A 13112-nucleotide genomic window follows, 5' to 3' on the forward strand; every position below is an offset into this window, starting at 1 on the left:
CAAAGGATGAGAATTTTAGTATATGGCCAATCCAAGAAGTGGTGATTTGGTTAGATGGGGTCAGGATCGATGAGCTTGTGCCCTAATTGGACGGTTGAGATGGCTTATGCACCCATAATTTTTATAACAATATTGAAATCTAATTTCGTATGTTCAAAATAATATAAATTATAACCATTTAAAAACCCTTAAGGTAGTGTTTCCGGATCAAGTCCCGGTGTGTTGCTTTGTACCAGTTCTGGTGTGCTTCAACAAAAAAGAGAAGCAACGCACCAGTTTTGTCTGCTTCAACTAAAAAAGAAAAATAAAAAAAAAAGGCTAGTGGCCCGCTTAGAGTAAAATGACTATTTTGACCCTTTAGTTTTCTCAATGCTGGTGAGTATCTTGCCCATCTAGACTGACAGGAGCCCAAAAATCTCAGTGAATGGATGAGCCTGAGCACACAATCTGTGGTCATTTTTTATTTTTTAAAAAATCAACGGTTCATATAATTTTCCTATGGATTTGGATCACACACGGATCTCGTCTTTGGAAGGTGGCCATATTAGAGGCGTGAAATATGTTGAATGGTCTGGATTGATGCACATGCAGGAATCGTGCGGTGCACATGGGTTTATTATATACTTTTACATCTTGCTATTAGTCATCCTAAAGGGTGAATAAATATAAAATCCGAACCGTTGGATCAATAGGCTGCCCCTCTATTGAATTACAGCTCAAAAATTACACCGATCAGATATTCCAAACAGTTCAATCAATTGCCTAACATTCGACACTCACCAAGAGCCCACAAAAAAACCTATTGATGTGAACATAGAAACATCTAATTAGTTCTGATTTTGGATGAGCTCTAATCCAATAGGCGATATTTGTGTTGGACGGTCCAGATGGACGAAAAGGCAATGTTTGTGAAACTTACCACATTAATGCAAAAAATACCTATTTAGGCATGGGCAAATCTGTCATTTCATGGCGATCCAATGGGACATTCTTGAATTACAATAAGATTGCAAGTGAAACGATGAAAAAATACAGTATTATTTTTAATCTTGGATAGATAAAAAATAATTAAATAATTAATTAAAACAATAAAAATGTATTAATATAATAAAAGAGAGGAGAAGGTTGGAGGGGAGTGAGGGGGGCAACACTATAGAAAGGGATGTAGCTACATTGAAGACCACGCCCCTTAGTCAAATTCCTTTTTTTTTTTACTAATCACATTCCAAAACAATTCATAAATCCATGCTTACATCCACACGTGTATGTGCGTGTACACGTGTATCTATAACAAACATGCAATGGTGTCAATGGGCTAGGAGAGCCCATTGGTCTCTCATGGGCCTGTGGTCGTGCCGGGCTCCTGCGCTGTGAACCTAGGTGGGGTCCACCGTGATGTTTGTGAGAAATCCACACCGTCCATCCATTTTTTGAACTCATTTTAGGTCATTTGGAAGAAAATGAGCTATATTTAATACTCAAGTCGGCCTCAAACGTGAGAATTGAATGTACAGAGTTGAAAAATTCGTGGGCCTACAGAAGTTTTAAAACAGGCTAATATTTGTGTTTTCAGTTCATCCCAGTAGGAATGACGTTATTAACTGCATGGATGGCATGTAAACATCACTTTCTACCCCAGAGAGGTTTCAACGGCAGGAATTTCTCTACCCACCTTTTCCTTTAGTTCGGCCCACTTGAGTCTTGGATCCTGCTCAATTTTGGTCTCAAATCCTAAAATGAGCTCATAAAACGGATGGACGGAGTAGATTTCTCAAAAACATCAATTCGGGCCCCACCTAGGTTTCCAGGGCAGGAACTTCATAGGAAAGGCCTTTGAATACCCCAGATCTTACTTGATAGAGGGTGAGCTGACCAATCTTGGGATAGGCTTGGGCCTTTTTGTCTTGGCAGGCCAAGGGCCCAGGAAAAGGACAGGCTAGATTTTACTTTGTGGGCTGGACATGGACTGACCTAAACAAAACATTGGTCCGGCCTCTCAACGGTCCTGATTTTGGTTCGTCTGATTTTTAACTGGTTCTAAAGCTTTGGAATGTGTGGGCCCATCATTCTCACTAATCTGGCCTAAGATTTCACGCCCAGGTTGGCCCATCTAAAGCCAGGCTGGGCATGCTGGCTTGTTTCCATCCCTGTAGGCTTAATATTAAACACTTTAGGGTTACCCACCATCCATGGTGGGGTCCACAATACCATGGGCCCCAAATATGCAAAATGGACGGATAAGAACACTATTCATATTTCTAACACATTAGGACCCCTTATTTTCTCTTGGGCTGGATTTCTCTATATCTGGACTATTCTTCTGGCCATCCATTATTTCACATGTTGTGGTCCACCCAAGGTGTAAAATGCTTGTGCTTTGAGGTAGAAAATATTATGTGGCCCATTGAATGGAGAGCTCAAATTTCACTCCATTATTTTGGTTTTAGCATGATATGCTAGCTTGTAAGACCCCTACATGCCACGTGGCAGCATACACGGAGTTATTTCTTTAGTATATTGTGGCTTTTTGATTTAACGGTGTCATTTTAAAAAAAATATTTAAATTATAAATGGTACCAAATACCTAATGGATACAACACCTTAAAGGGTACTCATATAATTTCCTATTTAAGGCCCAACATAGTATAGCCATGGGTGCAGTTGACCTAGATTGGGTATTTAACCCATCAAGACATAGCTAGAGACGGAAGATCTATGGAGCCCATCGTGACATACGCCCATCCATTTTGATAGGTCATTTTAAGAAACGAGCCTAAAAAGGAGGTAGATCAAACGCTAGAGTAGACAACACTATAAGAAGCCCAGTGATAATGTCCTTTATTGTTAAAACCTTCCTAGGGCTTACTGGATGTTTATTTGCCATCCAACCTGTTCATAAAGTCACATAAAGCACAAATGAAGGGAAAACATAAATACTGCATGATACAAAACTTCTTTAGCCCCCAAGAGATTTTCAGCAAGCATTCGATCTACCTCTTTAGCCCATGGCTTAAAATGATATGTTAAAATAGATGGACAACATGTATAAAACATATACGTCTTGGTGGGCCTCATGGAGCCCCCGACAACAGCACTTAACTTGAATATTGGTGCAATACCTATTAGTGGGTTTCGACATAGACACATCCTAAGTCCATTACACCTACATCCATAGCTTAAGTGGTACACTCGGTGAAAGACACCTCGTTTCAACCATGAGGTCTTGGTATCAATTCCCCAGTGGGGGTGACTAACAGTGAAGTGTGAACTAACGGTGGGTGCACTAACAAGCTAAGAGAAAAGGAAAAATAAAATAAAATAAAATAAAAAAATCCTACGTCCATTCAAGCATGTGGTCTTATCTTTTCAGTCTTATAAACTCATAAATTATGGTGTGATTAAGCTAGACACTACGGATTCGAGTGCTCATCCAGTGTCTGGTAGATACTTAGGTATAAACACTATGGTCATAAGTTCAAGTTGGTGTGTGTGGGTGTGTATAAAATTTAAAAAAATCATACAATGACATGTCATGTGGACAACCCAAAAGGGGAAAAAAAAGGAAGAATAACAACAATGGAATTATTTCCATTTCACAAAAAACAAACTTATTTCTCCATTTCACGTAGCCACTACCAGCAATATACTAAAAGAAGAGGAATGCTACTTGTGCACTTCTTATCACACACTTGCTGTAAACACCTGGCACATACGTGCAAGATCCGGACCGTTGTCTGGCTATCCCCACCGTTTGGGTCATAGCCCATAAATAAGGTCAGTCGAATGATCCTAATGGATCCATCTGAAAATGGCCCAAAATGAGTTTTTATTCCTTTTTCTCACAAAAGAAGCCATTAGGATCATCCGATCAGCATGATTTTTTGGGCCATGGTCCATTAATGGCCAGATTGCCGGATGAACGATCTGGATCGTGTACACGTAATCCAAGTGTCTCCTTGGGAGTAGGGTGTGTATCATGAGCTGTGTTCAACTAGCATTCCTCCCATGATAATATAACTACCTACGTCCAATGGCACAGATGTAAATTACTCCAATCTAATGTGGGGTTTGGAAAGGCTTGTAGGCCACCACATGTTTCGCCAGCCCTTGAATAGAACCTGCGGCAGCAGCAACGGACACGATCAAGCAAACCCCACTCAAGACCTTCAACCACGTCCACGTGGCAGAAAACCTTTTGATCCTGTGGTGGGCCAGGTACATTTCAGTTGGGAAATACACCGTTAACGGCCAGAACCCGCACGCTCCAAGCAGGGCTACAAAGTCGTTGAAGAAAGGGAATATCATCGCTATAACGGCCGTTAAGATCACGAATCCCGTTCGCCAAACAAGACGGAAGAAGTTAACGGAGACGCTGCGAAGTAAAGGAAAATTGACGGCGTGTTCAGCCGTCAGGAATCTGCTTTCGGGCCAACGATGGTGGGCCCTCATTTCGACGAATTGGAAAATGGGCTGGCAGAAAACCTACGGTCAGAGATTTTTGTGTCAGAGTACTTAAATTTGTAGGGTGGTGATCAAAATCGATCATTAGGTGGGCCAAGGTGGGCCCGGTTTTGAAAATAGCCCGCCTCATAATTCAGATCAATTCACTCATCATGTGGGCCAGGATCCTATGATGAAATTCAACGGTTTGAATGGGGCGTGGCTTTGGTGGATCCTGGACTGTGGGGCCACTATGTTACTTACATCCATGCCGTCCATTCGTTTTGACATATCATTTTAGGGAATGATCCAAAAAATGAATAAGATCTAAATCTCTGTTGGACCACACCATAGGAAACGGTGGTTATTGACAATTAAAAACTTATTGGATCAAGATGATATTTGTGTGGTACCTTCATGCAGGTCTCTGTGACTGGATCAACAGGATGGATGGTAAATAAAAATTCCGGTGGCCCCCATGAAGTTTTTAATGGTTGGTATTCAATCATGGCTGTTTCCTGTGGTGTGGTCCAACTGAGATTTTGATTTGCTTCAATTTTGTGCTTGTGGCTTAAAATGAGCTTTCAAAACGGATGGACGGAGTGGATGTAAGGCACATACATCACGTGGTCCACCTGAACTCAGCATGCGCGCACATAGACCCATCTATGTATGAGCACGAATATCTCGCAAGCGTGCCACTTTTGGCACCTGTGGGAGCAGTTCAACCGTTCAAATTCATGTTAGCGCGCGAATCGCTTCAGCTTTTCTCCTTGAGTGGGGTCCACCATACCTGGTATGCGCCGATTAGATGGATAGCTATGCACACGTTTGCCAAGTCCACGAGCCAGAAGGGTTCATAAAACCCGAACCCGGTTAGGAAATTGCCAGGAGCGTCGTTGCCGAAGGCTGCGTATCCCGCGCACCCACATAGCATGTAGAATATGGTTGTGGTGGTCACGCCGATGAAGGTAGCCTTCTTCATCACTTTATTCTCCGGGGGAGTAGATTTTAGAGTGTCCTGCAATCCACGTTTCACGTCAACAGTCATAGACCTTGAATCGGGTAGCAATGGGGATGGGCCGTACTATTTCTGGACCCGACCCATGAACTATGAACCACAGTCCAAGCTAAGCTAAACCCAGCCAAAGATGTAAGTAAGCGGGCCAACCTATGCTAAACAAGACCCGGGGTCATCGGGCCCACCCGTTTAGTTCGTAATCTGGGTCAGAGTCTACCCTAGGCCCGCCTGTTTTTGCATTGTAGCCGTTGTTATGAGCCCATCCAACAAAGATTGTGTGGGGCCCTCTCTATGAAGACGGCTTAAAATCCATCCGTACAACTATTTCGTTGGCTTATGTTAAGACGTCGACCCAAACAACTCAAGTGGGCCACATTTTTCTCCTCTCTCCTGGATCCATCAAGGTGCGTGGGACCCCTGACTGTGGGGCCCACCTTGATGTATGTTACTACATCCACTCCATCCATCTATATTGAAAAGTCGTTATAGGGCATGATCCAGAAAATGAAGTAGATCCAAATTTCAGATGGACCATAGTATAGGAAACAGTAGTAATTGACCAATAAAAACTTCTTGTGGGCCACAAAGCTTTGGATCAAGATGATATTTGTGTGGTCTCTTCATATAGGTCTTTGTGACCTTATCAACAGGTTGGATGGCAAATAAACATTCCAGTGGGCTCCTACGAAGTTTTTAATGGTGGAGATTCAATCATGACTGTTTACCCACCTAAAAGATTTTGTGCATGCTTCATTTTTGGTATCATGCCCTAAATGAGTTTTGAAAATGGTTGGACGGTGTGGATTTAAGGAAAATATATTAATGTGAATCCCACAGTCAGTGTCCACCCACCTCGGTTGATCCGGGGTCTCACCTAGTCCGCTTCCCTTTCGGTCTCCTCTGCTTTCCTCTCTCCACGAGAGCTACATACGTACCAATTCTCATGCATACAGGTACCCGACTCGCTTGGTGGTTCATCACTAGTGTGAAAAGTGGTCATGATTCTGGCCTCTTACATATGGTACACGTTTTGTGAAATCAAAACCGTCCAAATTGAGGATCACATTGTAGATGGATCATTGCTGGAAAATCACACTCATTGGACAATTTTAACCATGCAATTGGCTACTACCAAATGGACGGTTGAAATCACATTGAGTCGTCAAAAGTAAAATTATAAGTGTAATTTTTTACTTATGCTCCATCCACAACTAGGTCAGCGATTTGGATGGTCCAGATTGCAGTACAACTGTACAAGTATGCCTTGTCTATGGTTGTGAGTCACCACAAAATTTTAAATGGTGGTGAACCTTCGTAGAGTCTCGCCCTGCATGCATATGCATATAATCTTAGAGGTGTATGGGAAGATCCTAGCCCTTTGATCAGTGGCCTACGAATGAATGGCAAGGAAGAGAAATACAAGAATGGTCCACTCTAAACGGAGAATCAGCCAATGATCGAAGGGTTATTATGATCTTACGTGGGACACTTCTGAGGCATTCACATTCACCGTGGCGTCCTTTGCATACAAACAATGGCCGTACCGACGCGGATTTCCTGCTAAATCCTTTCACACGAGGTTCCTGCGATGGAAACTTAGGTGGGGCCCACCGTGATGTTTATGATAAATCCATCCCGTACATCCATTTTGTGAGCTCATTTAAGGACATGAGTCCAAAAAGAAGCTGGATCCAGTACTAAGTGGGCCGAAAACGTGAGAATTGAACGTCCACAGTTGAAATATTCAGAAGTCCAATAGAAGCTTTCGGCCCACTTCAGTATTGGATCCAGATTATTTTTGGCCTCATGTCCTAAAATGAGCTCACAAAACTGATGGACGGGACGGATTTATCACAGACATCACGGTGAGCCCACCTACTTCCCAGGAACTTCCTACGGAAGGCTTTCGCAGGAATCCGCGCCCGTACCTTAGCAAGCTACACGTGGGTGCAGAGAACTTCGTGGAGTACAGAAGAGCCGACTCGCGTCTAACGGGGTACACCAGTCCCTTGTAACCCAAAGGTCTGTGCGCCCACCATGATGTTTGTTTTGTATCCACTCCGTTCAACCGTTTCTTCGGATCATTTTACGACAGGATACCAGACATGAGGGAGATTGAAGACTCAAGTGACCCACAGCAATGAGGATCGAAAGATCACCGTTGAAACCTTAGTGGGGTTACAGGATTAATCAGGGTTGTATTCGTGTTTTCCTTCATTTTGGTGGGAATCAGCTTATGAACGGGCTGGATGGTATCGAAACTTCACGGTGGGGCCAAGAAGGTTTCAACGGTAACTTTCCTCATGCTCACTGTTTCCTTTGGCGTGGCCCAATTGAGTATTGTATCTCTCTGGTTTTTGGATCATGTCTTAAAATGAGCTTGAAGAAACAGATGGACGGAGTGGACATAACACAAACATCGTGGTGGACCCCACAGAGCTTTGGGTTACAGGGGACCGTGTAACCTCTGGTTAAAGGCAAGTCTCGTCCGGTGACAGATGGATGCATGCATGCGCCTTTTTGGCCGGAACCGTTCGAATGAACGGGGATTGCGTCCTGCCCCCGCCTAGACGGATTACTGTCCATCAGATCTGTGGAGGGGCCCACCGTGATGTATCTATTCATCCACACCGTCCATACACTTTTTCGGATCATTTGAAGTATACATATGGAGTGAAGAAGACCAAAATCTCAAATGGACCACACAAAATTGGGCACTTGGGTTACATTAATTCACCAGTCATTAAATGCAAGAGTCATCTTTGGTGTGGTCTAAGTGAGCGTTTTATCTGCTTCACTCTTCGATCTTCTCTTAAAATAATCCTAGAAAAGGGATGGACGGCGTGGATAAACAGATACATCATGTTGGGACCCTCCACAGATCTGCTGGACGGTAATCCGTCCATGCGACCGTCGATGCATGGGCAGGACGCAATCCGCGCTCGGTTCGAATTGCGATAGGTTCCACGTGTGTGGCATGACCTTATGTGCCATCCAACCCATCCATCAATCGCGCCCCCACGAGTTAGTCCCATACACACGAAAAAAAAATTAAAAACCCAGCCTAATCAAGAACTCAGGCGGGCCACAACAAAAGATCAACGGGTAGCAATGGGGAGGGAGTCGCCCACCACAGAAACTTGCAGATTATGTATGGATCTCAACTCGCTGTATATATGCAAAATTGCTCCCCACTCCCCATACTTGTTCACCCTGGCATGGTCCACCCAAGTAATGGATCTTACTGATTTTTGTTATGTACAATGAACATGAGGCGGCACACCTGATGAACGGTTTGGATTCAAAGAACAAATCACGATGGGCCCCATATAAGCTACATCATATGGTAACTGACCTATCTGTTCGTCCCCAAAATTACTACGGTAAAAAATATTTTACTCAAAATACCCCAGAATCCCTTTATCCCAAGCTCCGTCGTGCCGACATGAAATTTATATCATATCCACCCCGTCTTCATATCCTAAAACTAGCTGTAGAAACAGACGAACGGAGTGGATATGGCACAAAAATCACGGTGGACCCCACAGAGCTTTAAGTCGAGTCACTTCGGAAAAAGCGTTTTATTAAAAAAAAAAAGAAGCAAGAGTAAAAAGACAGTGCCTGTATTTCGATGAGGACCGTAGAGAAAGCATAGGCGAACGCAATATCTCCAAGCGCTTGGAAAGTCCTCCACACCTTCTCAGTACCCGACACATCTACGCCTGCTGTCACGCCTGTTAGGCTCGTCCTCACGTGGCCTCCTCCTGCGGTTTACAGGCCACCCACCCATTCTCATCCAATGCATGCAAAGATAGGAATACCATGTACGTTTTCCATAATTTCTTACACATCGTGGTCACCCATCCGCCGTACACGTGGCATCATGTATAGAAATCTGGACCGGCTAAATTGTTGTCCTCATCGTGGAAGGATACATCCCAAAAATTACACTAATAATATTATCATGACCATCTAAATGGTGGCCATTAAATTGAAAGCTGAAAATAAAAAAGGTCACTCGTCCATTCAATGACCTGTATGGCACGGTAAAAAAAATCATTTGATCAATATGATTGGGACGAGTTCGATGATGACTCCAATATCAGGTCTCATGATTTGGGCGGTCTAGATTGATGTACATGTACCTCAATCCAACGGTAGATGAATCACCACCATTTAAGAAACGGTGAAAACACACATTAGTACTCCTACCCTGAAAAGAGAAAAGGGCCAGAATATCAATCTTGTCTTTGTATGACTAACCTGCGACCTTCGCAATGGAAAGGCCGAGGCCAATGGAAGAATAAGCAAAAGACATGAGAGCTGCAATGATGGAAAGAAACCATATCTCGTGGAAGTTGGGTATTTGAGAAAGAACGATTTGGATGCTTGCAAAGATCATCATAAAGGCATTGTTGGAGGCATAGCACTTTGCATCGTGACCGTTCCTATGGAAACAGTTGGACCGTTGAATAGCCCTGCATATATTATAAGTAAATTAGAGAAAAACCCTGAAGTCATTATTTTATTTTATTTTTTAATTTTAATTTTTATTTTTGCACACGCACACACACCCCACACACTCACGCAAGTGGAATTTCACCACCTATGGGTACTCGATCCCTCGACCGGGTCGATCCCTCGACCGGGTGTTGAAACTCCCGGTAGACTCTCAGGAGTTTCGACACCGGGTCAAGGGTTCGAGTACCCATAGGTGGTAAAATTCCACCACGCATAAGTGTGTGGTGCTGTGTGTGCGTGCGTTAAAAAAAAAAAAAAAAAAAGAGCAAGGACCCAATCATTATAATACATATCTAAGGCCATTGAAAAGAATCATGTGATCTTGTAGCATATGAAGCTTTGATAACTCACGCCATACTTATAGATGCTGTGATGGTGTAACCTATGGTAACACCTATGAGATTTCCATACTGAGCTATTCCACAAAGTTGGATTTTGATCCCTCCTGCAAAGAAAATGGGGGGTTTTAAGAAGAAAAAGTTGAATTAGGGAGGTTTTTGTAATAACCCACTAAAGTTTGGGGTTTCTCTAGAAGAGGAATATTGCCATACAGCCTGGTCTTTCATGTCATCTGAGCCATTCAAAAGATGGGCCAGATCATCACCTTGTGCAAAAATCAGTCTGCCCTACTAATAGTATTGACTCGACCATCCAAATTAATGAATGAACAGCCGATGGTCCACCTCCAGAGGAATATTCCCATACAACCTGGTCTTTCCCATCATCCGAGCCATTCAAAAGATGGGACAGATCATGAAGATCACCTTATACGAAAATCAGACTGACCCACTTACAGGATTGGCTGAACCATGGAAAATCAACAAACAGCCGGTGGCCCATCGAAGGAGTGGATGGGTATGATTTTACTAGCAAGTAATCTTCATAGTCTTTCCCATCCTTTTCACGGATCAGATGTCCTACACACGATACATTAGCAGGAAAAGATGGAACTACATGTAAAACTTTTAAGTAATTTTAGCTACAATAATGATGATGATGATGTTCCATTTTAGATAGATTATATAAATATTAAAAGTAGAATAATCTAATACCCAAAAAAAGAAGAAGAAGCTATTCCTCATTAAAGAAGTGCTACATAAGTATCATATTCCTTTGTAAATACACTATATATATATATATATATATATATATATATATATATATATATATATATATATATTTCATTACCTAAGTTAGCTCTCACAACCTCCATGTAAGTATAGTTCCTCTTTCCAGTAACTGGGTCAGGAGATCTATAACAATCTGCTAGTAGTGTGGACATAAACCAAGTGATTGTAGAGAAGATCATGAGAGCTATTGGGCCAGCTATCCACCCCAACTGAGCTATTGCCCATGCAAGCGAAAGCACGCCGGATCCGATCACAGCCGTTATGATATGAGCACTTGCAGTCAGCAACGTACCTATACGAAAACAACCCAATTCAAACCAATCCAAACCATTCACAACTCTATCTAAAGATCAAGAAAGAGAAATGAAACGTACCAGTCCGTTTTTCACGTCCATCGTCATCAAAGTTCTTACGACTATCGTTGCCGGATTCGATGGCATCCATGTTCCTGAAGATGGTAGCATTGCTTTGCAACTCTAGTGCCATCTCTCTCTCTCTCTCTCTCTCTCTCTCTCTCTCTCTCTCTCTCTCTCTCTCTCTCTCTCTCTCTCTCTGTTTTTCTCTCCCTCTCACTATCTATTATATTAGTGTGGAAGGACCGGATGGGGTGTTTTTCTCTCCCTCTCACTCTCTATTATATTAGTGTGGAAGGACCAGATGGGGAGAGAAAGATATGAAAGATAGTGAAAGATAGGAAAGAAGATTGCGCTTTAAAGAGGGGGGGAAAAGTAGTGTAAACTTGGTGATTTTGAAGGGAATATTGCTCTAAACGTGGACAGTTGAATTCAATGCAAGATAGTGTATAAAGTGATACTTCATTAAAGTGGGCCTTTTTGTAACGGAAGAGAAAAACTCTATCCTTGGTTTGGTTTGTATTTAATGATTGAAAGTGCCTCGGCCCACATTTCATAAACTTCTCTTTGAAGACAGAGAGATAGAGAGTATATTTAGACGTGGAAAGCACTTGGTTGACTCTCATCCACACCGTCTACCAGGTATACCACCTCTTGTAGGGCGTCGATTCCAAAATCAGGCTGATTCAGCACTTCGTTGGAACACATATAAAACCCTCTAAATTCATGAGGTATGGCCCACCTGAATTTTTGAATAGTGTTATTTTTGGGTAGTTCTTTCGTCCTGATGAGAGATGTTAGATGAATAGATTGGATGGAATATAAAAACGAGTTACCAACAAACTAATGGTTGGGGTTCCATCTCATCTGTTTCCTGTGGTGTGGCCTGCCTGAGATTTGGGTGATCATGATTTTTGGTTTTAATGGATAATATGAGGTAGCCTACCTGATCGATGAAGTGGATCTCATGAAAGTTCAGTCTACGTGACTCTCGGTTTCCGAACGTAACCATGGTAGGTACGGGAGCGGATTAGGTGAGACGCCGGATCCACCCAGGTGGGTAGGACCCCTGACTGTGGACTCTATGTTCCTTAAATACACACCGTCCAACCGTTTTGAAAGATTATTTTAGAGCATGATTCCAAAAATGAAGATATGGAAATCCTGTGTGCACCATCCCACAGGAAACAATAGTGATTGAATCCTCACCATTAAAAATTTCAGGGTGGTCACCGGAATGTTTATTTGCCATCCAAACTTTTGATAAGGTGAAAAATCTCTGGATGAAGAGACAATACAAATATCAGCTTGATTCAATTTTTTTTTCGCCCACGAAAAGTTTTTAATGGTCTATTACCACTGTTTTCTGTATTATGGTCCACCTGAAATTTTGATCTGCTTCATTTTTTTTTTATCATGCCCTAATATGAGCTTTCAATACGGATGAACGGCGTCGATTTAGTCACATACATCACAGTGGACCCCACAGTCGGGGTCCCACGTACCTTGGTGGATCCGGGGTCTCACATAATCCGCTCGCGGTAGGTGCCTACCGGCTACCGCGGCTCTGTATACGGACGCGGATTAGCTACCGACAGGTTAAGTAGCGAGACTCCCTGCTGAAGTGACGTCACCGAGTTATGTAGG

General features: G+C 42.7%; 1 protein-coding gene and 1 long non-coding RNA gene across 2 annotated transcripts; both read right to left on the minus strand.

The window, feature by feature from the left end:
• Nucleotides 1–3568: 3568 nt before the first annotated feature.
• On the minus strand, nt 3569–11847 carry LOC131228739 (amino acid permease 6). The gene is made up of 8 exons (XM_058224591.1): nt 11712–11847; nt 11487–11608; nt 11171–11404; nt 10334–10427; nt 9725–9939; nt 9080–9225; nt 5234–5458; nt 3569–4482 (listed from the first exon to the last, which is right to left on the minus strand). The coding sequence occupies exons 2-8, from the start codon at nt 11596–11598 to the stop codon at nt 4057–4059; spliced, it is 1452 nt and encodes a 483-aa protein (XP_058080574.1). The 5' UTR covers nt 11599–11608; nt 11712–11847; the 3' UTR covers nt 3569–4056.
• LOC131228740 (uncharacterized) lies at nt 5822–9073 on the minus strand. Its single transcript, XR_009163077.1, has 2 exons — nt 7006–9073; nt 5822–6895 (listed from the first exon to the last, which is right to left on the minus strand). It is a non-coding gene; the product is annotated as an uncharacterized LOC131228740 (long non-coding RNA).
• Nucleotides 11848–13112: the final 1265 nt, after the last annotated feature.

This window comes from Magnolia sinica, chromosome 16 (genome assembly GCF_029962835.1).
Source record: "Magnolia sinica isolate HGM2019 chromosome 16, MsV1, whole genome shotgun sequence".
Classification (NCBI taxonomy): domain Eukaryota; kingdom Viridiplantae; phylum Streptophyta; class Magnoliopsida; order Magnoliales; family Magnoliaceae; genus Magnolia; species Magnolia sinica.